At 39.4% G+C, this 26300-nt stretch overlaps 1 protein-coding gene across 4 annotated transcripts in view; it reads left to right on the top strand.

Annotated features, from left to right (window-relative positions):
- The window catches only part of tanc1b (tetratricopeptide repeat, ankyrin repeat and coiled-coil containing 1b), a 136675-nt gene that overhangs the window by 72918 nt on the left and 37457 nt on the right, over window positions 1–26300 (top strand). For all 4 annotated transcript variants that reach the window (XM_047370296.1, XM_047370298.1, XM_047370299.1 and 1 more), the window contains 4 exons: window positions 3481–3614; window positions 6643–6832; window positions 11851–12189; window positions 23851–23973. In XM_047370296.1, coding sequence (XP_047226252.1) covers window positions 3481–3614; window positions 6643–6832; window positions 11851–12189; window positions 23851–23973 — 786 coding nt within the window. The remainder of the gene's footprint in view (window positions 1–3480; window positions 3615–6642; window positions 6833–11850; window positions 12190–23850; window positions 23974–26300) is intronic.

Genomic DNA, 26300 nt, shown 5'->3' with positions numbered 1-26300 from the left:
TGTACAAAACCACTTCTACAAAAATAAGCATGAAATCCTGTTTGATAGATATTGAGCATTTAGTTCTGTAAACGTTTATGGTTATGGCTTACAGGTCATGGAAACCCCAAATCCAGTTTCTCAGAAAATTGGAGATTATATTATGCCAATAAAATAATTAGTTTTAATACAGAAATGTTATGTTATGGCCATGTTATAAGCTACATTATTATGGGGAAGTCTGCAGACTTGACAGTCTGTCTAGTAGACAGATTGAAACCCTCCAGAAGGAGGGTGACTCCTAATAGTTCATTACAAAGAAGTTGGCTCCTGGCATATTAATGGAAAGTTGAGTGGAAGGAAAATGTGGTATGAAATAATGAAGCTTACACAAAAAAAAGTTTAAAATCTTAATTTGTTTAATTATTATTTTGGTGATTATGTCTTTCAAATTTAGTTCGTCAGAAAGTTTAAATATTCCAAAAGTATGTCCTTGTACTGTGCAGTATATGCACAGTACATATCGTTCCTGTTGCTTGTGCCTTGTACCTTATACCACTGTTTTTCCCTTCACTCAACTTCCTGTTATAATGCCTGAAACCAACGCTCTGTAAACAGCCAGATTCTTCAGTACGGCCTTTTGTGGCTTTCCAGGTTTGTTCCCCATGATTGAATGGACCATAAAGTTTCTGTTTTAAAAACCCTTCTTTGAAATTGTCGTATATATATATTTTATTTCTGAGACACTACATTTTGGATTTCCATGAGATATAAGCCATAATTATCAAATTAAACAGAAACAAGTGCTTGAAATTTATCAGTATCCGTTTTATTAATCTATATAATGTATGATTTTCATTATTTATATTTAATTGAGTTACTGAAATTAATTAACTTTCTAATTGTATTTAGATTTATTGAGATGCACCTGCATTATTTTGAGATGATCACATTATAAAAGTTCTATCTTAGCAAATGGAGCTTCAGCTTAAGATGATGAAATATTAACTGATGCAAAGATGAATTAATCTTCAGATATCTCAAGATAACTACAGGTCCTTCTCAAAATATTAGCATATTGTGATAAAGTTCATTATTTTCCATAATGTAATGATGAAAATTTAACATTCATATATTTTAGATTCATTGCACACTAACTGAAATATTTCAGGTCTTTTATTGTCTTAATACGGATGATTGTGGCATACAGCTCATGAAAACCCAAAATTCCTATCTCACAAAATTAGCATATTTCATCCGACCAATAAAAGAAAAGTGTTTTTAATACAAAAAACGTCAACCTTCAAATAATCTTGTACAGTTATGCACTCAATACTTGGTCGGGAATCCTTTGACAGAAATGACTGCTTCAATGCGGCGTGGCATGGAGGCAATCAGCCTGTGGCACTGCTGAGGTCTTATGGAGGCCCAGGATGCTTCGATAGCGGCCTTTAGCTCATCCAGAGTGTTGGGTCTTGAGTCTCTCAACGTTCTCTTCACAATATCCCACAGATTCTCTATGGGGTTCAGGTCAGGAGAGTTGGCAGGCCAATTGAGCACAGTGATACCATGGTCAGTAAACCATTTACCAGTGGTTTTGGCACTGTGAGCAGGTGCCAGGTCATGCTGAAAAATGAAATCTTCATCTCCATAAAGCTTTTCAGCAGATGGAAGCATAAAGTGCTCCAAAATCTCCTGATAGCTAGCTGCATTGACCCTGCCCTTGATAAAACACAGTGGACCAACACCAGCAGCTGACACGGCACCCCAGACCATCACTGACTGTGGGTACTTGACACTGGACTTCTGGCATTTTGGCATTTCCTTCTCCCCAGTCTTCCTCCAGACTCTGGCACCTTGATTTCCGAATGACATGCAGAATTTGCTTTCATCCGAAAAAAGTACTTTGGACCACTGAGCAACAGTCCAGTGCTGCTTCTCTGTAGCCCAGGTCAGGCGCTTCTGCCGCTGTTTCTGGTTCAAAAGTGGCTTGACCTGGGGAATGCGGCACCTGTAGCCCATTTCCTGCACACGCCTGTGCACGGTGGCTCTGGATGTTTCTACTCCAGACTCAGTCCACTGGTTCCGCAGGTCCCCCAAGGTCTGGAATCGGCCCTTCTCCACAATCTTCCTCAGGGTCCGGTCACCTCTTCTCATTGTGCAGCGTTTTCTGCCACACTTTTTCCTTCCCACAGACTTCCCACTGAGGTGCCTTGATACAGCACTCTGGGAACAGCCTATTCGTTCAGAAATGTCTTTCTGTGTCTTACCCTCTTGCTTGAGGGTGTCAATAGTGGCCTTCTGGACAGCAGTCAGGTCGGCAGTCTTACCCATGATTGGGGTTTTGAGTGATGAACCAGGCTGGGAGTTTTAAAGGCCTCAGGAATCTTTTGCAGGTGTTTAGAGTTAACTCGTTGATTCAGATGATTAGGTTCATAGCTCGTTTAGAGACCCTTTTAATGATATGCTAATTTTGTGAGATAGGAATTTTGGGTTTTCATGAGCTGTATGCCAAAATCATCCGTATTAAGACAATAAAAGACCTGAAATATTTCAGTTAGTGTACAATGAATCTAAAATATATGAATGTTAAATTTTCATCATGACATTATGGAAAATAATGAACTTTATCACAATATGCTAATATTTTGAGAAGGACCTGCAGATAATGAAACTGTTATCACAATAAAACAAGCTTTAGATCTTGTTATCTCAAGATAAAATGATAATCAACCTGTATACAGAAAATTTGATAAAAAAATATCTATTCAGGAAGTTTAAGTTTTTGAGTTACCGTCAAAAAACATGGGATGTTGATGTCCATACGTTATGTGTGTCATGGTTGTGCATAAGTTACATGATAGAATGAATCGTTTTTGAGCATGAATATCTTCTTAAATATCTAATTAAAGTCCAAACTTAGTTTATTTTATTAAACAAGTTATGAGTAGCCTATAAGATGTAGGATGAGTATTTTTCGGTGTTTATGATGCTTTCGCTTCAGCCAGCTGTAGAAAGAAAAGGCTTGAACAAGGTTAGTTAAAGCTTTGCTGGAGAAAGCCTTGGTCCACCTCATTGATATTCAGAGGCTTTATGAGTGAGAACTGTAAACAAGCAAAGCAGAAAGCCCTGGAATTGGCACTTGCGGCATGTTGCTGGACACGTAGAGTCTCTGCTTTCTTAACAATGCCAGACATTCACATGTATTCAGACACACACACACTCACACACACTCAAGCCACAGCCCCCCCCCCCCCCCCCCCTCACTTTCTCCCGTACTTGTCTTCTCCCCTCGCCCTCTGCGGGTCTGCAGCACATCAGCAGCTCTGCTGGAGGAGTACAGCAACGCATTTCAAAGCAGAGCTGCGGAGGGCAGGGCAGGGCAGGCAGCGTGGCCCTGTGTAGCCCAACCAAGAAGAAAGAGAGAAAGAGAGGGAGAGAATCTTCCTGGCTAACAGCACTTGTCCCCCTCTGTTTTTTTACCCCTTCTCTCATCTCCAGAGCTGCAAGCAGAGCAACAGCCAAGCTCCTCCTCTCCTGCCACTCAGGAACTGATGACAAGGCTGGGCTTTTTACTGGGAGAAGGGATCCCGGGTACGGCACGCATACCTATGGACGACAAGAATGAAAAGAAGGTATTTCATTTTTTTTCTCCCTCTCTTCCTCCCCCAGCAGCAGCAGTTGCCACTGCTGCAGCACAAAGATACACAGATAGAGGAGCAGATCAGAAGAGACGATAGTTGTCTTATTGCAACAGTAAAATGGATTATTTTTCTGCTGCTTGACTTATTTTTCCTCAGTGAATTATGGACAAGTTTCCAAGGTTTATGTTTTGGATTTATTGTTTTTTTTCCCTCAACAAGCAATGGTAACTATGAGACTGTTTTACTTACAGTATTACATTTGTTTGACGGAAAGTAAGAGGAGGTGTAAAATTGGTTGCATGTGCTTTTATTTCTGTGCAAGCCTGTCAGTGTCATGCTGTATCTTAAGTGCTATTTCAAGGGCAGCTGTGGAGTATGTAACAAGAGCATCTGAGCCTAGGTCCAGAAATAGTTATGTTAGGTCTGAGCCTCAGTTTGTTTGGCTCCGCTAATTAAGCTGGGACTTTGTGCAGAGCGGAGCCCAGCATGCTGCGCTTTCCTCATCCATCTCATGTCCAAGACATATTTTGACGCTGAACTGGTGTTTCTAGGAACGTGAGAGAGGCTTAGAAAGTGTTTCATGAATCACAGTCGTTACAGGACATGTCATGGGAGGGACGGACAGAATGAGAGGCTTCATACTTTGGACTTTGGGTTCATTTTTGTGCATGTAGGTATGGGTTTCCCAGAGCTCGTTACTGTCATCTGTAAGCAGTTCTCTTGTCCTTTGTGGCGCTGTTTTACAGCTCAGTTTTAACTCAGCATGTTTTGGTATTGCCTCAGAGCTAATTATAAAATCTCAGTTTGGTCTCTGACTCTTACTGTGCTATTTGTTTACAGAAAGCAGGGATGTAAAAGAAAGAATGCCATATAGTTAAGGTTACAGCTCTACAAGTCGTTAATCATGCTGTCGCAGCTATTTATTAGTTCTGACTGCGATTATGTTTAAAAAGTGCCTATGAAACAACACAAAGAAAATTCAGTTAGTCTGGTCTCCTTTCTAATCCTGTTAAATCCTGTTAGGTGTAAGACCTTTTATTTTAAAATCATGAACTTTACCTGCAGCATCAGGATGCAAACATCTTGAAGTCCAAGGAACACAGCAAACATGTCAGGGATACAGTTATTTATAGATGTATAAAGCAGGGTCAGGTTATAAAACCGTTTTTCAAGCTTTGAACATCTCACAAAGAACTGTGAAATGTGAGAAAATCTAAAGGAGAGCATGGGCCAGGAGGCCCATTTTAACTCTGGAGAACCTGCAGAGAGCTCAGGTGGAAGTTGTCCACAGGACTACCACTATTAGTGCACTCCACAATCTGGCCTTAATGGGAAAGATGGAAGAAGGAAGCTATTGTTGACAGGAAGTTTGCAATTTGTGGCAAGTCATTTTCAGGACACAGCAAAGATGTGGAAGAAGATGCTCTGGTCAAATCAGAGCAATACTGAACTATTGGCCTAGATGCAAAACACTACACCACTCTGAACACATTATCCCCAACATAGTAGTGGCAGCATCATGGTTTAGGGGACTTTTTTCTATAGCGAGGATAGTGAAGCTGGACAGGATTTATAGAATGATGCATGGAGCTAAAAACATGGAGCAGGGAAAACCTTGAAAATAGCCAGTTAGAGGATTCCAAAGACTGAAGAATAGGTTTGAGGTTCACCTTCTAGCAGGACAGCAACCCTTAACATGCATCTAGTGCTACAATAGAAAGTATATTATTGTGTTAGGATCCCCTGATCAATGTTCACATCTAAATCAAGTGCATAATCTGTGGCAAGACTTGAAAATTGATGTTCACAGACACTCTCCATTCACTCTGACAGAGCTAGAGATGGCTGCCAGTCTCTAGATATAGGGTTAGTGTCAACCCTACCCTTTAATTGCAATGTAGGGTGCACTTTCCAGATTTCTATTTTCAGAAAAGTTTGGAAATGTTGCATCAATTACCTTCCATATCTCAATTTTGAGCTATCACATTAAATCCCAGTTAAATGCATTGCAGTGTGTGAGGTATGCTAAGTACTTTTACAGGGAACTGTAGATCTAATTCAAACAATACCACCCAATGTGCTTATTTTAATGTATTGTCATCAGTGAAGTTTGAGGTTCATGGTTACTTTATTTGTACACGTAGGTAGATTTGTTTTGCAGGGCTCAAAAAAAGCGTATACACACAAACACACCGGAAAAGAAACAAAACATCATAACATAACCAGCACCATACAATATCAAAATGCTCAAGACTCTACAAGTCACATCAGATATAAGGACACAGAATAATCAAGACAAATGAATGGTCAGGTATGCAGGGATTAAAATCCAATAAAGCCAAAAAATAAAACTAAAGAGCACCTGAGAAGAAGAAAATGGTTTTATCCCTTAAAGTTCATGTGAACAATAGGGGGTAGAAAAGTTGTTGCACAGTTATAATCTTGCCTTGTCTCTGTTGTCTGAAGTGGTTTGGCTCTTCTTATGATGAGACAATGATGACCTTCATACTTTTCTTTGTGTTGAAGGAAAATGATGAAACGGAGCAAACAGTGATTAATTTGGATTTTTATGCTTGTCTGTTTTGTTCCAGAGATTCAGCAGTTTTTTCATTCTCAGGCAACCTTGATGACTGTACAAAGGTGTCTGTTGTGTTACGACAGAGCGGAGTCTTCTTCCTCTGTCTGTAATTTTTGTTAACTTTGTACTGTTTACAGCGCTCACGCCCTTGGGCTTGTGTGTCATGCTCACATGTGAAACCCCTGCCTATTTGCTAAAGAATTCCATCTATTGGTTTCATATGATTCAGACTTTGAAGTTAGATCAAATCTGCCTTTTTTGCTTGGTTCTTTTAATGCCACATTTTACCTTCCGGGTAAACTGCAAAATGGCGATTGCCTTACAAAATATGTGATCTCTTGGCCTGTTAATAACCTTACCTGAACTTTCATGGATATTCTTGAATTTTAGAGCACATTCTTGGTGCATCCAAACCTTTTTTCTGGTCTCTCTCCTCCTCAGTGCGCTCTGACCAGCCAGGGAATTAGCCCCTGCTCCACCCTGACCAGCAGCACGGCGTCTCCCAGCACTGACAGTCCATGCTCCACTCTCAACAGCACGACAAGCCGTCCCCCACTCAGCCATTCCAGCCCTTGTGGGACCATCACCAGCCCCAGCTCCACTCTTGAGAGCAAGGACAGTGGGATCATAGGTACAATACAGCCTCCCTTCATCATTTGACAGCAAGTTCGAGGGAAAATCTTGGCAATGGAAAAATCTCTCACACTTTAGCAGGGATGTCTCAATCAGGATTTTTGAAAATACTGATGGTTAGAATTGATTTCAGAATAGGATCGGTGGATATTTTGTTTAAGTTAATGAAATCAATTATAGAAACCAGATAAGCTGTACAAAAAAAAGGCTACATAACATTTTTTCCTCACTATATAACATTTAATTAGACTACATTTTTCCAAATTTAAGTCAATTACTATTATAGTTGCAGCAGTTTTTTATGAATTTCCCCAGTGTTTTGTAGAATTGACTTTTTAACTGTATGACTTGGATCAAATGTTTTAGAAATCCTTCAATAATGTTCTCACGATTGTTTGCTCCATTTCTCCTGACAGAGCTGGTGTTACTTTGTCACGTTTATAATTCTCCTTCCACCTTTTCAGCTCTACCCACAATTTGTCTATGTGTCTGAGATCTGTACTTTTTGATAGCCACTCTAAAACATTAACTGTATTTTTCTTAAGCCCTTGGTAGCTCATTTGGCAGTAGGCTTAGAGTCATTGTCCATTTGGAGCACCCATTTGCACCCAAACTTTAACTTTCTGGTCAGTGTCTTGAGATCTTGCAATTTCCACATAATGTTCTTTTCTCGCGATAGCATTTATTTTGTGAAGTGTAACAGTCCCTTCTACAGCAAAATGATCCCAGAACATGATACTACCAATCCATGCTACACAATCTGGATGGTGTATTGAGGCTTTTAATCTTCCTCTATTTTCCTCCGAAAGTAACCGTGGTAGTTATAGGAAATTACGTTAATTTTATTCCAACAGACCACAGAATATGTGAAGTTCCTTTCCCCTGAGTGCATTTGCAAAATGTAATCTAGTTTTTTTCTATTACTTTTGGAGGAATTGCTTTTTCCTCTTTAAGTGACCTTTCGGCGCATGTTCATTCTGGACTATTTTCACTGTGGATAACACTTACAGACCATCCACAACCAGCATCTTAAAAAGGTATTCAGCTTTTTTTCTAGGGTGATTCACTCATTTTACCCCAAACACATTTAGAAGCAGTCTTTCTTTCCACTTAAGGCTAAACACGGGCCAGATGAGAAGGTTATTTAATGGTTGGCAATATGTATTGAATTATTTATTCTGACTAAAACATTTATTTAGATAAGTTAGTAGCACAGCTTAGACAAATGCTCCCGTCGGTTTATTAACGGTAACACCTCGGGTTGAATTTAGTGGAACCTTGAAAAAGCCAAAGAAAGTAATGACTAGTAAAGACTCTTAAACATTTTGTCACCTATCGCTCTAAAGTCTCAAAAAGTTAAGAGTTTCACATAAAGCCCTGTTGTTTTTCAACTGTTACCTCATATGTCAGAACAAAGAGAACGTACCTGTGTGGTGTCAGTCATTTGTCTCTCAGCCAAGCTTGTTAAGACTGAGCAGCATTTGTGTGGCATGTTATTCATCCTGAGTGTCAGTCAGTGGGTTTGTAGGAAGCTGCTTCAGCAGGAGGGAGCGTCAGGCTTGACAGTTGCAGCAGTTTGACGTTGTGCTGGATCTGTTGTAATAGTCCTACAGGACATCTGGGGATTTATGCAAGCTGACAGGAAGATGGCATATTCTGTTGATGTATTAATTCGTCTACCGTTTCCTCTCGCAGTGCCTTGTATGACCGCACAAATATTAGGGTTATAATCTGAAAATGTGTTACAGATGTTTACAAAAGTGATTAAATAATGTAACTTGACGTTTAGTTATTTTTAGTCAACAACTATCCCACTAGGCAGCTTTGAAAACTGATGGACTTGATATGTTTGCAGCAGAGAGCAGGATGGCCAAAGCCATTCATAACACATTTGGATTTCAAATTCTGCAGGGTTTATATAACTGATTGCCGTGAGTCCGTTGTTCTGCCTCCCCTAAAGTAATATTATTGCTCAGTGGTGAATAATTTATGAAGGCTGTGATGTACTGTCTTCCTGCCAGAGGTGCCGATGCAAATCATGATTTAACATCTGCTGAAAAATCAGAAAAATGATGTTGGTCAAAACGTGTGAGCGTTCACCAGAGGATTGGAAAGTTTCAGAAAGCATCCAATTTGAATTCAGCAGGAGGTAATATTGTGCCACCTATAAACCGTTAATCACAGAAATGTTAAAGTAGTGTGAATGACTCTGAGTTGATTCAGTATTATTCTTGAATGGTTTAGCTACAGTGAATTTGGTATTAATGCAGATTAAGCAAACTATCGATCAAGTAATTGTTAAAAAGCTGAACAAAAATCTGCACAAATGTGACATCTTCAAATCCTGATGAAGTGGTGCTTCAAAGTTTGTGAACACATCTTGATAGGCCTTACGTTTTACGTGACCTTTTGTGACCTGTGAAAAGTCTTTGAGTTTTAAAGCACGACTCTTCTCTCAGGTCCTGCGTCAGGTTTCTGTTTGATTTTACTCTCCTTCTATCTCTAGTTTATGGGATCTTACTCTTCTTTTGTCCTTCACTTGACTGCACAATATGCTGTCATTTTTGGGAGTAGGGACACACTGAGTTACAGTGTTAATATAAAGGTTTTTTAATAAATAGGTATTTATAGATTCTGCCTTCATTTAGCAATTAAATATGCCCAGTTCTACCAACACTTATGACCCACAGTTTTCCCTATGGTGCAAGAGAAGACTGCAACTCTTGGACGAAAAACCCAGCTGTCTTCCAAGACAAGACACTGAAGAGAAGCTACATTAGGAAGGTTTTAGAGTCTTAGGAACTGTGAAATGTGTGAACATTAAGGAAGTGATTAAACAGCTCTTCCTCATCTCAGCTGCATTAGCAACACCTAATGTGTTAGAAGAGCGACGGGTAATAACTGTTTCTTCATAGGCACCAAGCTGAATTAAAATTCAGGGTTTTACTAATTTGTGTGCAAATAGAGTAGGATGGGAAATAATCAGAACCACTGGGCTGAGACATCTCTCTCCCTTACATTGATAACGTGGTTCTGAAGAATAGAAGAACAAAGCTGTGGTCACGCCAGATTCCTGTCGGTGATTAATGTTCCCTGTTCTTTGAAGTTTCACCCTCACTGGTTTGAAAAGAACGATAATTTGACTTTGCACCGCTTTGAAATCCTTTTTTTAGCTGCATAGTCTGGCCCAAAAGGGTTAGTTATTACTGAAAATAAAAGTCTGTTCAGATGTGAACAATAACCCATTTTTTAAGATCTACAGTTTAAGATGCTAAGTAATCCAGAGCAGAAACAGAGGTGATTGTTTGTATGAATTATTTCAAGTTGCACATGTGCTTGCTATATCAATAATGCAGCATTTTGAATGTTTGATTACCAGACTGTATGATCCAAACCCAAACACTATCAGGTAGCCGTTCTGTTCCAGAACAAAGATTTTGGGAATAATTTTGTCTAGAGATGCGTTGACCAGAATGTTGTGGCCAATTTCTGATTTCCATTTTTTTTTCACCATTTAACTTGCCAACACAGATTTGAGCAAATTCTGTTTTCTCTGTAAGAATTGTACTATAAGACCATTTAAGACCAACCTTCCAAAAATATTTTTCTGTCTTTCCTGCCATAAACAGTTGTGATTTTTTTATGTTGAAAGCAGTGGAGATATCAAGATTGTGTGTGTGTGTGTGTGTGTGTGTGTGTGTGTTTGTGTGTGTGTGTTTGTGTGTGTGAGTGTGAGAGAGAGTGAGCAGTCGATGTAAGCATGATTTTATTATTTTAAAATAGAGACAAAATACCGTCGTCAATTTCAACTGTTGGATGTTATATTAGCAAAAATGTGGCTAACATTACTAAAAGTTAAGTAACTAAGATTCTCAAAAGACTGCAAATGTGTCTAGTTAGCAGGTTTCATAACAGACAGAGGCTGAAAGCTCAAAAGGATTAAACAGAAACATCTTGCAGTAATGTGTTCAGTCTTCCTGTTATCTGCTGAATGTCTTGCTCCCTTGGGGAGGGCTATCTGCAGCGTCATTGGGTGAGAAACAAGGTACACCCTGGACATGTTAGCAGTCGATCAAAGGGCAACACAGAGACACACAACACAAACAACCGCATGCACACGCATACTCATACCTAAATCGAGTAATTTAGAGAGACCCATGCATGCATGGGGAAAATCTCCAAATTATATTCAGGAAGGCAACCCCATTCAGGATTCAAACCCAGGAACCCTTCTTCCTGCCATTCAACAGTGCTAACAAGTGTGCCGCCATGCAGCCCATCTCTAATTCATGAAAAACTAACTGAAAAAAGCTGCATGTCAGCCTACTCCCCTCAGTGGCACCACCCAAACCTAAGATTGTTGTTACTGTAAACTTGTAGCGTTTATGGATGATAGGTTCACCAAATGAAGAGATCGGATTTTTTCCCTTCTGATTGGCCTATCACTGGTCAGGACCAATCAAGTTGAAAATCATCCAGTTCTAGTCGTTATGTCTAGTTTCTTTATCTGTTGCAGGTCTGCTCTCAGAGAGCATGCTTATGGTTTTCTTTGTTGAAGGATTGGAGGATTTGTTCTCACCTAAACAGAACACCAGTCTAAACTCGAATGTTTTTGAGTTGTGGATCTTAACTCTTCCTCAATGTTTGGATTTGGATTTATTTTTGTTTATGCGTACCTAATTGCTGTTTTCACTGTATAAAGCTGAATGAAAAGTCTCATTTAAAACAAGAAGTCTGAGGTAAATCCTTAAACTAATTTAACAAATCTAAGCTACCATGCCTCCTACTTTTCATTATTGTAGAGAGACTGTCTCTGTCGATTGAAAATGAGCTTCTGAGCAGTGTTGATAAGAGCAATGAGCTATTCAAAGTTCCATTACAGCTCAGTGTCTCAATGAAGATTAAGACTGATAAATGTTCATATCACACAAAGAACACTGCTCTAATTTATCTCGCCTCTTTCTCTCCTATTACCCCTCCTCACTGGGTCGAATTCTGTTTTCTATCTCCGATTAGCCACCATCACTAGTTCTTCAGAGAATGACGACCGCAGCGGCTCCAGTCTCGAGTGGAGTAAAGATGGCAGCCTAAGGAGCACGGGGTGCCATGGCTTGTCGCAGAGCGTGCGGGCTGACACGTGCTCTCCTGTGGTGGAAGAAGAGTCCAGCAGTGCTACGGCAACACCAGCTGACACCCCGTCCAAGACAGACCACCAGCAGCAGCAGCTGCAGCCCCACACATCAGCAGGAGCACAGGGGCCACCACGACCTTTAGGTCACACATCCGACGGGCCTAACCCATATCCACCGCAGACAACATCTTCCCTCATAATGCCAAGGCCAAACTCTGTTGCTGGTAAGGACCTTCTTAGTTCCTGAAAAGTTGTACAAATAAACATTAGATGGTCTGTATAAGTCTGTGTTACTGTACTTGCTTTTCCAGTCAAGTTTTTTTGACATTGCACTTGCCTGAGGCTAGCAGGTGAAATGACATTTTAGTCCAAGCAGGTGAGTAATACAAATGACCAGGAGCATAAGGTGATAAAAGAAGTAAGTACAGGTTGTGGTTTTCACAGCTGGGTGTCGGGGCAGAAGTTTAGAATTAGGCAGCTGCTGTGTATTGTGCCTCGGCACTGGCTGCCATGTCAGCTCCAAGCACAAGCCGCTGTCTGGTTGATCTGTTCTGCATTCCTTCCCCTAAAGCTCCCTGTTGTGGTTTGGCTCACAATATTCACACAGCTGTCACAGTTGTTGATATTCCCCAGTACCCCCTTTCTCCCTCATGTCTTTCTCCCTCCTTTTCTGCTCCCTGTTCTCACCCTTTCAGCTCACTTCGGTTTTTGTTGCTGCTAATTTTGACCTTGACCTTGTTGTTAAACAGGTCTTCGTGAGCTATTACCTTCTGCTTTATTTTAGACCAAGATTTTATTAGATCATAGACGACATTTGGCTTTACCTGTGTAATTGACTGTTAATGTAGAGCATTGCTCTGTTTACAAGTACAGTGCTTTTTGAAGGGTGTTTGTGTCTCCTGTCACAACCACAAACAAAAAATGATGCATGGTTTTCAAAGTGTTTTACAAATAAATGTGGCGTGCATTTTTTTATTCAATCCCTTTACTTTAAAAATAAAATCCAGTGCAACCAAATGACATCAGAAGTTGTCTAGTTGGTTAAAGGAGTCCACGTTTTTGTAATTTAATCTCAGTATAACTGCGCATGTTCTATGAATACCTCAGAGGTTTTTCAGAGAGCAATAGTTAAGAGATAGCATACTGAAGACCAATGAGTTCAGCAGACAGGTCATGCATAAAGTTGTTTAGAAGCACTCTTTAATCCATCATTTGAAAGTGGAAAGGGTATGACACAACTGCAATCCTGCCAAGACTTGTCTGTCCACCTAATATTTACAGGCCAGATAAGGAAAGCATCAGAGAAGCAGCCAAGAGGCTTATGGTAACTTTAGAGGAATTGCTGAGATCCGCAGCTTGGGTACGAGAATATGTCAAGCAAACAGCTATTAGCCGTCCATAACTTGAATTTTATGGAATAGTGGCAAAAAGAAAGCCGATGTTCAAAGCGATGAGACGTCCTTTTTGCAGTTTGCCACAAGTCATGAGAGGGGGGAAACCAAACATGTGGAGGAAGGCGCCCTGATGTGACGAGACCAAAAATGACATTTTTGGCATATGTGCAAAATGTTATGTATTGCAGAAACATGGAGTTGGCAGCATTATGCTCTGGGGATACTTCAGCACAGACATGGAAGTTGGTGTTACTGTTAATGAAAAGCTGAATGAAGGTGAAGGAGGTCACCTTCACCTTCCAGTTGGAATAAAGCCCTAAGTATGCAGCCAGAGCTTCAATGGGAATGTTTGATCAAATCATGGTCACATGTATTATGTAGAATCCACAGTCACAGTCCAGTCTTAACCTAATTTAAAGTCTGTGGTTAAACTTGACAATTACAATCCAAGCTGAGCGAGCTTGAGCTTTTATGGAAAGAAGAATGGTTGAACATTTCAATCTACAGATGTTCAAATCTGGAAGAGACATTCCCTAAAATAATTGCAGCTATAATGCAGTGAAAGGTGGTTCTAAAGTATTGACACAAGAGGTTCTGCATGCAAATGTTGTCACACTTCTCAGATTTCCATTTATAAAACCTTTTTAGAACCATGTAGCATTTTCCTTTCACAACTATTCACTACTTTATGTTGGTCTGTCACATAAAATCTCTATAACATACATTAAGGTTTGTGGCTGTAACATAACTAAATACAAAAAAAATAAAATAAACTGAGCACTTTTGGAAGGCAATGTATATTCAGTCTAATTTTCTTTTTGCAGACCCAGAACTTTTGCAGGCTTGGGGTCAGGTTTATAGATACTTGGACTGACGACGTAAACACTAAGGTCATGTCATCAGCATTTGTTTGACAGACCAGAGTGTGTGTTGTGTACAGAGGGTGAAACATTTCTTAGATTGCATACAAAGTGAGGCTACCCTCACAGGGCCAAAGAAAAAAAAAATCACGATGTACACAATAATGCTGCTGAAATATGTCAATTTCCACCTAAGAAGCAGGTAAATGAGCTGGACTTGCAGGAGCAGATATGTTTTAACCTGGAAAAGGAAAATTCTAATAAAAGTCAAACATCTAAGGCTGGAACAACAACAAAAACCACACTCAAATTTTGTGCCCACTGACTGCTAATTGTTTTCCTTAACCTTTTTAACTGTATTGTATCTTATCTTTCTTATCCTTTATGTTTTGCACCATAAAGCTTAACAGGCCAGTCACACTCTGGCTCATAAAGCTAGCAGACCAAGAAATATTTGGTAGTGTATGTGGGCTTGTTTTATGGGCTGATGTCATGGTTATGCAGCATTGCCCTCTGGGGCCCTTGACAATTCACACCTTTAGATTTTACGCTGTGTGACAAATCCACAGGAGAGTACATCAAGGACGTTGTGAGACTACTTCATTTATGGCTGCAACCGGGCTGTGCAGGTATCCCGGTGAGGCAAAGATTGTTCTCCTGAAGAGAATTATATTCAGTGAAGAAATAATGATGAATGCATTTTAACAAAAGCTGTTTTCACCACTCAGAATCTGTGTTCATTATTTTTTTATATCTTTTTACTCCAGGATCTTTGGAGACAACATGAAAGTTGGAATTGTGGTTTGATACTATTAGGGAAAATAAATTGCTGGGATAAAAGCGATAAAAAATTAAGCCTAACAGAAACCTGGTATACAGCTGACCTGACAACTGGGCATTTTTCGTATATACAATTAGTTAATGTTGCAACCTGAAACAAATGAAAATTGTTTTACGTTGCACAGTGACCTAAAGGTCTATTGAATAGAATATTGCCTCTTGAAACTGGACTAAATAAATGTCATTTGCAGATGTGTGTAGGAACAGTAAGACTCCGCTGGCAGAAGCTGGTCCTACTTTGGGAATGTCTGAAGATTACACAAAGTAACTAGAATTCAGCTTATATGTTGTCTGCTTTTAAAGGGCGTGGAGAATGACCAGTAGGCTGTCTGGATTACCTCATTTGGAAAACTTACCCTCCTTTGAGTAAAAGGTATAGAGTCTTGGTAAAAGACAGTTTAAATTGAAATTAGCTGAGTGATAACTAAAGATAAACAGCTTGAATATCTGTTAGAACCAAGCTAAAAAGCAGAAGCTGTTTGTAGAAACATAGTATGCCCCTTTCTAATCTGCCATATTTTTGTGAAGAAATGTCAGCCCACTTTTTGTTACCATTTTCTTTTTCAGATAATTGATATTTAGAGAAATACTTTTTATGTATATCATCCTGCTGCAGACATGAAACGATTGTCCTCTTGGATGATTCAAATTTTGACCCATCTTCAGCTTTCTGATTTACAAATTTACGTTTCACTTTAAAGCACTTTGGAGACAAGATCATGGTTGAAGTTGTAGAGTCTCGTGTTATAAACTTGTTTAAAAACTTAAATAGCCTTTCTTTTAGGAAGATGGCCAGTATATAGCAACAGGTGGGGGAGGAGCAGGGTTTTGTAACTCTAAGCTTCATACAAGTAGAGAAAACTCCAGTCACTCTGGGATTTTGTCTGGCATCTCATTAATAGACTTTAAACTCTACGAACACTATGACAGAACATTTTAGCTACTATGGCTGCTATAGATTCCCGAAGCATCAACCTTCCACCACCGTGTTTAATAATGTCTTTGACTGGTTGCGCTGACAGGGTGTTTTTTTTTTTAATAACATTTACTGCTGTGCATTATTGCCAAACATTACATTGACATGAACCGGTTATTGACCCTTGCCCATGCTTTTCCTTTGTGGCACTCACAAGCATCAGTCAAAAAATTCACTATCTGAGACGCATCTCTTTGTTGCATTCTAGTTAAATGTTTTAGAAAACAGACAAATTTACAAAAATGACAGGACCATGTGAGTTCTGGCTAGTGGAGTGGCACAGTTTTGCTGCTTGTGATTGTGTTGCTTAGATGTGGAGTCTGAGATAAGCCTACTATGTGGGAGAGGAATGATATCACAGCGCATTTGTTTGGATTAGCAGGGATTGGTTACCTTCCCCATCCTGCTTTGTGTTATGTTGTGTATTGGGCTTTTGCATACACTTACTGGTTGTGTTCTGAAGTTGTTTCTTCCTTTGGCAGCACTCTTGCTCTGAGATCGCCTCATCAAAAATGATGGATCCAAGGTTCATTTATGTCCTTAAAAATTCCTGTGGAGAAGGAAAAGCCAGATTGTCCTACAAGTTTATTTCTCTGTCAAGAGACTAGTAAGGTAACATTCAGAGGCATTTCTGTTTTGTAGACATAATTAAGTCATCTTGACCAGTTTCATATGAAAATAATTTGTGATTCAAAGGGTTTGCAGAGGTCAGACAGTAATTACAAAATTGTCTCTCTAGTTCCTGCAACACTGATGCGTAAAGAAAAATAATAGCTTTTTAAATCAAATATATGCTGGTGCCTGTCTGTTTCAGTGGAGCAGGAAGATGGTTTAACTTCATCTCATATGCTGGGAGCTCTTGTCATTTTTGCCGTTTTTATTTGCTCTTTGTCTCCTTGTTTAAAGACCGCATATCATGAGTGTTTGTGATGTCTCCAGGGAGCCATGGAATTCACATCCGGCCAAGGCTTTATGTAGACACTGATCTGTTTAGTTCGCAAGTCAAATGAAAACAGATAAGCCATTCATATCCTCCGGCACATTTCGGAAAGGTCACAGAGGCATCTTCAAAAATCTCCATTTTCAGAGTTGTTTTGATGCCTCCTTGTCACAGCAGGAGCAAAAGAAAAACTTTCAGGGATCAATGTTTTTTAGTTTGCAAACCCCTCAGAAGGATCAGACCTTGTTAAATGCCTGGTCTTAAAATAGTAGTGTACGGAATAACATTTCTCCCCTTCTGTACTGAGCCATTTCTCTGAATTTGACTGACAACACCCCACTATTTACAATTCTGTAATGAAAAAATCTGTTTAAGTAGGCCCCTTTTCTTGCACAAAAGTCATGTTTTTCCTGATTATTTTCATTAAATATACCTCATTTTGCAGAAATTCAGTCAAGACTATTAATTATTACTTGTTTTGAGTAAACATAATTCCAACTCACTGTTAAAGACTGAGAATAACAGATAAAAGTAGGCTGATTAGTCCACCAGCACCTTAAGAAATTTGGACCCTGGAAAAAGAACACTTATTTTATAATTTAGCATGAACAGTATCATATCCCAAAATTCATTTTTCCTTTTTGTAGACTGACTATAGATACAGAATTCATTTTATCATTGAATCTATAAACCTTTATTAACATATATGTGACCAGGTGTAGAAGGATGAGACCTACACCAACAGCTCCCAGAAAATAATGCAGGTTTTATTTCCCAACCATCCTCGGAACACGGACGGCATTAAATTTGGTTTGATTTGGCGTTTTGTAAATATGTGGTGAACAACTATTTTCTTTTAAAAGCATTCGAGTAGTGCCTTCGGGTCGGGTTTTTGGACTAAGACTATTGGCGAAGAAGAAGCGCTGGAGCTCTCCTTAATCACACTTTTCCTTAACAGTTCTGAAATGTGATTTCTGACCTCTTTGTACTGGTTTGGTGGGATTTGCCTGTAGGGCCAGGATTCTGGAGTTCTATCTTGTACTGGGATTTCATGTGTAACCCTGTCAGTGTAGCCTTGGACTTCATCGTGCATTGCAAAAACATCAGCATACTTTAACAACAATAACTTAATTTATGCCTGCTGCTCAGGTGTGCCATCTAGGTGTAACCAATCAAGCAGGGTCTGTATGTCTCTGTTGGTATCTTTACTGTCCTTTTGGTTGACTGTAACGTCCTCATGGTTAACAGATATGCGCTGAAACGGTACTTGATATGGGTCACCTTCTATGCACTGACAGGGAGTTATAACAGCCTTGCTTTGGCTGGGAGCCACACATCATCTTGCGAGAAGTTTAGTACTTGGATTGGGAAAAGGTGACTATTGGCCGGCTTTACTGTGGGTACAACAATCACTCCACCAGGCAGTGGGGCGTTGCCTGGTTCAAACACCAGAGAGGAGCTGTCATTACAATGTCTCTTAGGGACTCTAACATAAACTGTGGAGACTGATAAAGCAGGCAGGTGACATTTATCTTTTTGAGGTACACGTGCCATAACTGACTTTTCTACCAATTCTGCCTTATGTACATGCTGAAAGGCCTCTCTCCAATCTAAATCCAGCTCTCCTCCTAGAGCTGCATCAAACTCAGCGAGTATCAACTCTTTGCACCGTTTAGCGAGTTCATTCTGATAATCCCGAGTGGGAATGAATCAAGTCTTTTGTTGTCTGCTGCATTTTCATCTTTAACTATTAAAAATCCACATTCAGGGATAGTGATTCCCATCACTTCAATATCTAGCTCAACATAACCTAGGTAGGGTAACGGGAGCTTGTTAGTAATTGTGATTTTGAGCCATTTATATGTACAGTGCATGTCTTTGTCTTCTCCGTGGAGGTGGTCTCAGAAAAAGCCCTCAGTTAAGGTACTCACATTAGTACATATATTTATAAAATAAATATTAAATTACACCAAAATTACCAGCTTATGAACATTAAAAAAATCTAAACTCTTTATTTTTACATACTCTATTTACTCTTGCGCTTTGCACCAGGATATATAGAGTACTACACCACATGACTAATTAGCACTGGGAAAATGATTATATGACACATTAACATCATCACCTCTTTGCATTGTGTTTTCTTGCTAAAGATGTCCAGAAGAGTTTGTTTTTTTGTCACCAATACTATCACCTAAGATTAGGCAGTACAGCCTTCTAATGCAATCCTTTCTTGATGTTAATACAGTGTCATAGGTGATCATGAAAACTCACTAGCTAAAAGGAAAATAACTCATTTTATCAGTCTATATTGGTATCATTGTGTCCCACTTGCTAACCCATGATTGATGTTTAGTAGGCTGCAGGATTTGTATTTTATAGGCTGTTTCTGTAGGCAGTTTAGGGTTAGGTTCCTTGCCAAAGGGCACATAATCATGTGATGTGAGGAAAATGGAATCACACTCACCACCTTCAGTGGCTCTAAGCATCTTTACACACAATTTTGTTTTTTTACAGTCTCTGAAAGGAAATTGTGTGCCATGTTGATGTTTTTTCAGTCTCAGGAATTGTGAGTTGATGCACCTCTACAGTTGCAGTTTAGAGTATGTCAGATAACCTTGTCTGTCATTTGATTTATTGTCAAATTAGTATTTTGCAAATTTAGCATTATTAAAAGTCACACTGCTGTAAGCAGGCACATCAAACTCTGAGTCCATCACCACCTTGAGAAAAGCAAATGCCTTTAACTTGGTGCTACTAACAAAAGCTATGCAAGTCCCTTATACTGTTCTGATGGGGTATCACCGAAAAGGTGCATATCTTTATTATTGATTTCTAAATGAATATGACTTAACACATACAGCTTTGGTCTTCAGTAAACTCTTGTCTTGGCCATGATGACGTTTTCCTGCAGAGCGCCTTGTTGAAGTTAGTAATTACTCTGTTTTTAAATGACTCTGAAAATTTGGCTCGTGTCGTGTTCCAATGAGGTTTCAGTGTATCAAGAAAGCTTCCAGAACAACTTGACAACTGTCAGACAACTAGCAGAGCAGGAGACATGACAGACAGGGAGTCCCAGCAGCCAAGACAGTCTCTCCTGAACTCTGAATGTCATTGTAAAGAGTGAAAAACATTTTTATTGAACTCAACCTGTAATACAATGTAGGCACCAAACTTGGCAACACATCCTGAAGACTAACTGTGGGTGCAGCTGCCATTAAATTGCAGACTGTACAACAGGTATAGGGAGTTGAAATACACAAGAAAATCCAGTTAGAAATAGTTTCATCATTAAATGATTTTAACGTGCCCTTAAGACCTCTACAGGAAATGTAGGACACACATACAGATCAATTTTAAAATGTGTGTATTAGTCCAAACTTTTCTTTGCCTCTGTTTATACTCTGTGAGATTTAGAAAATTATATTTAGAGGATTAGGCTGTAATAATTATGGCAGTAATAATTAGCTCCTTTGCCTTCAGCTTTATCACAGCAGGTGCTCAGATCTTTGTCTGTGTTGAAGTGAACAAATATTTTGAATTGGCCTTTAGAGAGTATTAGCAGAATTAGACAAGAAGGCTAAGTTTTTTCAAAACTTAACGAGGTCGTCTTGGTCACATCTTTGCAGTGGATGTGGTGGTGACAAGGAAAGGGAATATGGGTTAAGAAATTGAGAGGTGCAGTGGTTTTGAGCAAAGGTGTTTCTGTCCAATCCTTTGGTATGGAGAACATGGAAGTGAAGGTTTCAAAGCGCAAACCAGCCTAAGGGGAGAAACGAGTCACATTTTCATCAGAATACAGCCTGACACGTTTAAACGACTTCAAAGTCATTGCAAGCTCAAAATTAAAGGCTTCAAATGTTTTTTTTTAAATGAGCAGAGATGTGCAGGAATAGGAAGAAATGCAGACAGTGATAGAAAGAACAGGATTCAGTGCTGGATTTGATCTTCATTAAAAGCAATGGCTTAGCTTTAAAAGAGCTGTAGATAAGACCAAATTAGGGCTGCTGATGAAAAGGGGAATGTGTGTGCAGTATGGAGTATTTTAGACTGGGATAATGGTGTGTCAGAGTGAAACATTGTGCTTATTTTATACTTAAGTTTATTGTTGTTACCTTTTACTGTTCAGCAATTTGCTGAAAACCAGTTGTTTTTAAATGTGCTTTAGAAATACAATTTGACTTGACCTCAATTTAGAGATGTACTGGTCAGAATTTTCTGGCCCATTTCAGATATCCAATTTTGCAAACTCGATTTTAGCAGATTCAGACTTCAATTTAAGCTGCAGTAGGGAGTTCTGAGAAAACTGTGGACTTACCCTGAAAGTTTGAACAAGCACTCCTTAAAGTTCCCTCTCCCTTGCTCTCTGCTGTGCTACAGCCCTCCCTCCACAATGGAGCCTGCCGTGAACACGCAAGCTAGTAAGCAGGGCTTCCGATGACGGTGGATAAAATGCTATGGCACATTCACAGGGACAAAATACACAGGTGTGATTGACAATGCTAAGACATTCCTCCAGGCTGTAATTGGTTGTTTCTAACTGGGAGTGGTGTATTTCTGCAAATGGCAGAAGGACCACCGGGAGGAGCCAGAGGAGCTTGATTGAAGTAGATGTATGAACGGCATTAAAAATATTTTGTCTGGACAATATTAACATTTGAGGCAGAGGTGAAATCGCACCACTGAGTGAAACAGGAGTGGTAATAAGACAAAAATGTTAGTTGACTTTTTATCTGACTTTTGCATCGGTGATATCACCAGGTAGTGCAGCTATGATTACAAAAACACCAGTGTCCATATGTATATTCCAGAAATGTTAGATCTTTGCCTTTACTCTGATACTTCCAGAAGGCTGCAAGCATTTCCAAATCCAGCAGGAAAGTATATAATAAAAATAATAAAAATAACACATCTGCATTTAGCCTTCTTGTTATCTGCATAAAGTCTCTCTCGCTTTTGCTCCCTTGCTAATTAATTGAGCCACAGACACATTGTTGAAAATGCTTTACTTTTAAATAGCCTCACTGATACTGACAAAAGGTAACTTTGAGTCCTCTTTTTTTCACTAACAATGTCCTCACCTATGATTTTTTTGACAGGTGAAGACTTTTTAAAAATACTGCAACTAAAGCCAATAATAAGTTATTCAGCCTCCATTGAACAAATCTCTTGGTTGACCTTTTTGCTTAATTTAATTGTCCATTTTTCATCCTCTGTTGCTTCCCTATTAAAGGTAGTTTGCAAATGCAAATTCATACGACACATGGACAGAAATTATGTACTGAACCCATGTGTTAAAAGTGCAGAGAGGCACGGAGGGTGACACTGTGTCGGCAGGCATTGCATTCATTTAGCAAGTGCCTAATGTTGTGGGTGCTGTGACTGACTGAGCAGGAGAAAGAGGACAGCCAGCCTGTGTGCTGCCAGTGGCTCTGCATATGAGGAATAAGACAGAGGAATTACCTCTGTGCCCTCGGAAAGCTCATCCTATGTGGGTGTTTTTTTTTTATATTTAGCCAAGGGTCTGCACCCAGCTTTCCTGCTTGCGCGGCTGTCCAGGTATTTCTATGCTTTGGAGGAGGCTTCCCAAATCCCTGCTGTGCTTCCTGTCTGTGCTGCTGGGTGTGAGTAGCTGTAGCTTCATAATCAAATTTGTTAAAGTTTTCACCATGTAGTGCTTTACACTGACTATTTTTCTTTCTGTATCTGTTTCAGTCTGTTGCCGCTTTATTCAATTTGCTGAAAATGGGTCTATGCCCAGAGTAGTTGTCCAGGAACACAGTTTGCTGTAATAAAAGTAACTCTGGGGCCTTTTTTTATTTTGGTCACAGTTGCAGCAGACGTGTTTTAATTAGTGGGACATTCCAGAGAGCGAGTTAGCGACTCAGTGTGGGAATAGAGTGAGTGAAGGAGAGCACATGAGTGTTTGTGAGAGTCTCTCCCATCTGAAGCAGATAAAGGAGATAACTGAGGCTTTGATTTTGCTCTTCTGCAAGGCCAAACGAGAATGGAGCTTGATGATCTTGCGATTGAAAAATGAGTTGCAAATGGAGGAGAGACCTTATTGCACTGTTGCACATCTTTAATATATTAACAGAGAATATCTCATGCTTCAAACCTTCTACTGAATTGCTAGGCAATCACAATGACTCATCCAGAAGTTAATCTGAAGGCTTTATGGGACTGAAAACATCTCCTGCAGTGAGACCTCAACTCCTCTCTCTACAAAATTTAAGTGTAATCGAGTAAAATCTGGATATCATTTAACATTTAGGTTGCAAAGTGTTTTTTAGGATGGTAAAAGGCCAAATAAAACTCAGATGTTTACTGACTCACCAATGATTTGAGTTGTTTAACATTAGTGTTTAGAAAACAATTATGTACTCAGCAGATTGCTGCTAATGAGTAATTTCTCAAGAACTGAATAAAGTTTCAATAGAAAAAAACCTATTTAGCTGTCACAGCTGGCTCGGTATTTTTTATTTTTTTTCTGAGGGAAAATAAAGGTAATCTGTCCTTTCTGTACAGTCCAGCGGTGGTGTTTGATGGGACAGACATCTTATTGCTATACCTGTCAAAGGAAATCAAAGAAAACCAGAGCACATCTGTCTTAACTATAGGATCCTGCTATCCTTTCACCTGCGGTGTACTGGTGCTCACACATAGTGCCTCTAGGGAACGTCAAATGCCAAAGCACACTAGCTTGCATCACCACCACTCATCTTCTGAGAGATACAGCCTGTGCACAGCAAAAATCTCCAACTACTGGCAGTTTCTATGCAACATATTGTGGTTTTTGTTATAAAATATGTCTTCCTGATGCACAGAACTGTGTGGTTCACTGTCTGTTTTTGTATCTGTGTTACTTTTTAAAGCAACCAGCTCCACAAAGCTGGAGGACCTGAGCTTCCTTGATGAACAGCGCAACACGCCCCTGCGGACGTCCATTCGCATGCCTTGGCACAACACAGGAGGGAGGCCACCTCAGGACACTAAAGGTGACTTGTGCCATTATGCATTAATACTGCAGTAAACTGGATGAAAAACATTGTTGTGTGTATTTAAGATGCAGATTTTGGATAGTTTGAATGTTTTAGGTTGCAGTGGTGCCATATCTATCATATTCAGTACTCGTTAACAACACCAGATTACCAAGGTAGAGTTTAAAAATATACAGTGCCTCGCTGAAGCATTTTCCTCAGTTAAACCTTTTTCACATTTTGTCATGTTACAACCACAAATTTTAATGTACTGAGTCAGGATTTTATGGGATAGACAAATGAGTGTGTGAAGTGGAAGGAAAAGTATGGATTGTTTTTAACATTTCTTTCAAATTTATATATAAAGAATGTGTCATGCATTTGTATTCATCTGTTGCTGCAATTACATGTGTTTCTGTCAGTTCTGCACATCCACAGACCAACAGTTCTTACCCAATAGCTCAAGCTTAGTCATATTGAATCAAGAGCATCCTCTTGATTTTTAAATCTAACCACATATTTATAATTTAACTTAGCTCGGAAATTTTACTGCCTGTTGGAAACGGCTGTAGTTTTAGGTAATGTTGTTGCAAGAAGGGATTGCTCTGTGTTTGCCTCCATCTATTTTCCCATTAACTCTGACTAGCTTTCTTGTGTCTGCTGAAGAAAAGCATCCCCACAGCATGATGCTGCCAGCACTGTCTATCTCTTTTTGGATGGTGTGTTCATGGTGATATGTGGTGTTAATTTTCCACCACATATGAAGTTTTGCATGTTAGTCAAAAAGTTGAGTTCTGGTTGCATCTGACCCGAGTACGTTCTTCCACGTCTTTTGGTTCCTTACATGGGTTGTGGGAAACTGAGAACTGGACATCATATGGCTTTAATTTCATGATAGCATTCTTCTTGCCAGTCTTTTATAAAGGGGCCAGTTTGTGGAGTGCACCATTAATAGTTGTCTTGTCAGCGGACTCTCACACCTGAGCTTTGCAGCTCCTCCAGATTTATTATGGACCTCTTCTATGGCTTCTTCTCTGATTAATGCCCTACTTGTCAGACCTGTCAGAGCTGGTGGACAGCCATATCTTTGTAGGTTTTCAGTTGTGACATACTTTACCTTTTTGGATAATGGATTGAAATATGCATGAGAATATGCCTGAGATGTTCAAAGCTTGGAATATAGTTTAAAGTGCCTGTGGCATCAAATTCTTATCATAAATCCAATTACATTTATGGAAAGGAAACATTAACAAAATATTTCAAAAAGTAAATTCATGTTGCTGTAATGAACAGTTGTTGAGATATAGTCATAAATTTCATTAAAAAGGCTTTTTCAGACTACTCTTTTGCGCTCTTTTGACATCACAGGGTTCCCCGGCATGTAAAGTCACTGCTGCTACAATGGCTGACAATACAGACAGCATCAAAGAATCTAATGTTTCTTTAGATATAATACAGTCACTATCAGACAGAGACGAAGCAGTCAAAAGAAGAAAGTCAGCTGTCATCAGATGGCAGAGAACAAGTGCTGCGGTGTGCGGACAGCCATCCAATTTCTGTTTTTGCTGGATGCCGGCGCATGGCCGGAGTCAATATGCATGAATCATACCGCACCACCAGGAAACAGAATGAGCACAATATCTGGATTTTCAAAATAATTCACTCAAGACAGACTAGATCTCGCTGTATTAATAAATACATGCATATATTTATATATACACTTGTATGTACTGGCAATTGTTTAGATCAGTTAGTTCAGTTACTGGGCTATATACATTAACTAAGGTTTTCTAAACCGAATAATTAAACATTAAATGCTCCAAACTAAGCAACAAATATAGCTTTGATGCACTCAGTGTGCTCACCCATTGTAGAACAAAACACATAAAAATATCTGGATGCATAAAATGAAAAGTGAAGCAGTTTAACTGGTTTAACTTCTGCAGCATGAGTTGTTTTGGACTTGCTACCGTATTTCTCACTGGCTTTTATTGCGCAATCTGCGTGTGGTTCTTGGAGCTCCTCCAGGCTTCGCAGCAGACCGGATCGGATCGGAGTAGATACAATATAAATCCAGGGTTACAGTAAATATGGCACTGAGTGAAACAACCGTAGGTAAAGTGAGCAGCATGGAGCAGCTGCAGAAGACATAAGGGATGATTCAAGATCTGAAGACACTACCTGGCATCTCATTTTTTTTTTTTACTTTATATCAGAATCTTTAGAGAAACATTTATTTAAATATATTGTATGCACATGTCATTTATATTAATGTAATAATAATAATTTATTTATAATATTAATTTCAATAGTATTTCGTTCTGTGATCTATCGTTAATTATTTA

Source organism: Girardinichthys multiradiatus, chromosome 7 (assembly GCF_021462225.1).
Source record: "Girardinichthys multiradiatus isolate DD_20200921_A chromosome 7, DD_fGirMul_XY1, whole genome shotgun sequence".
Taxonomy (NCBI): domain Eukaryota; kingdom Metazoa; phylum Chordata; class Actinopteri; order Cyprinodontiformes; family Goodeidae; genus Girardinichthys; species Girardinichthys multiradiatus.
The sequence above is the reverse complement of the archived record's forward strand: the minus strand, read 5'-3'. Positions and strand labels throughout refer to the sequence as shown.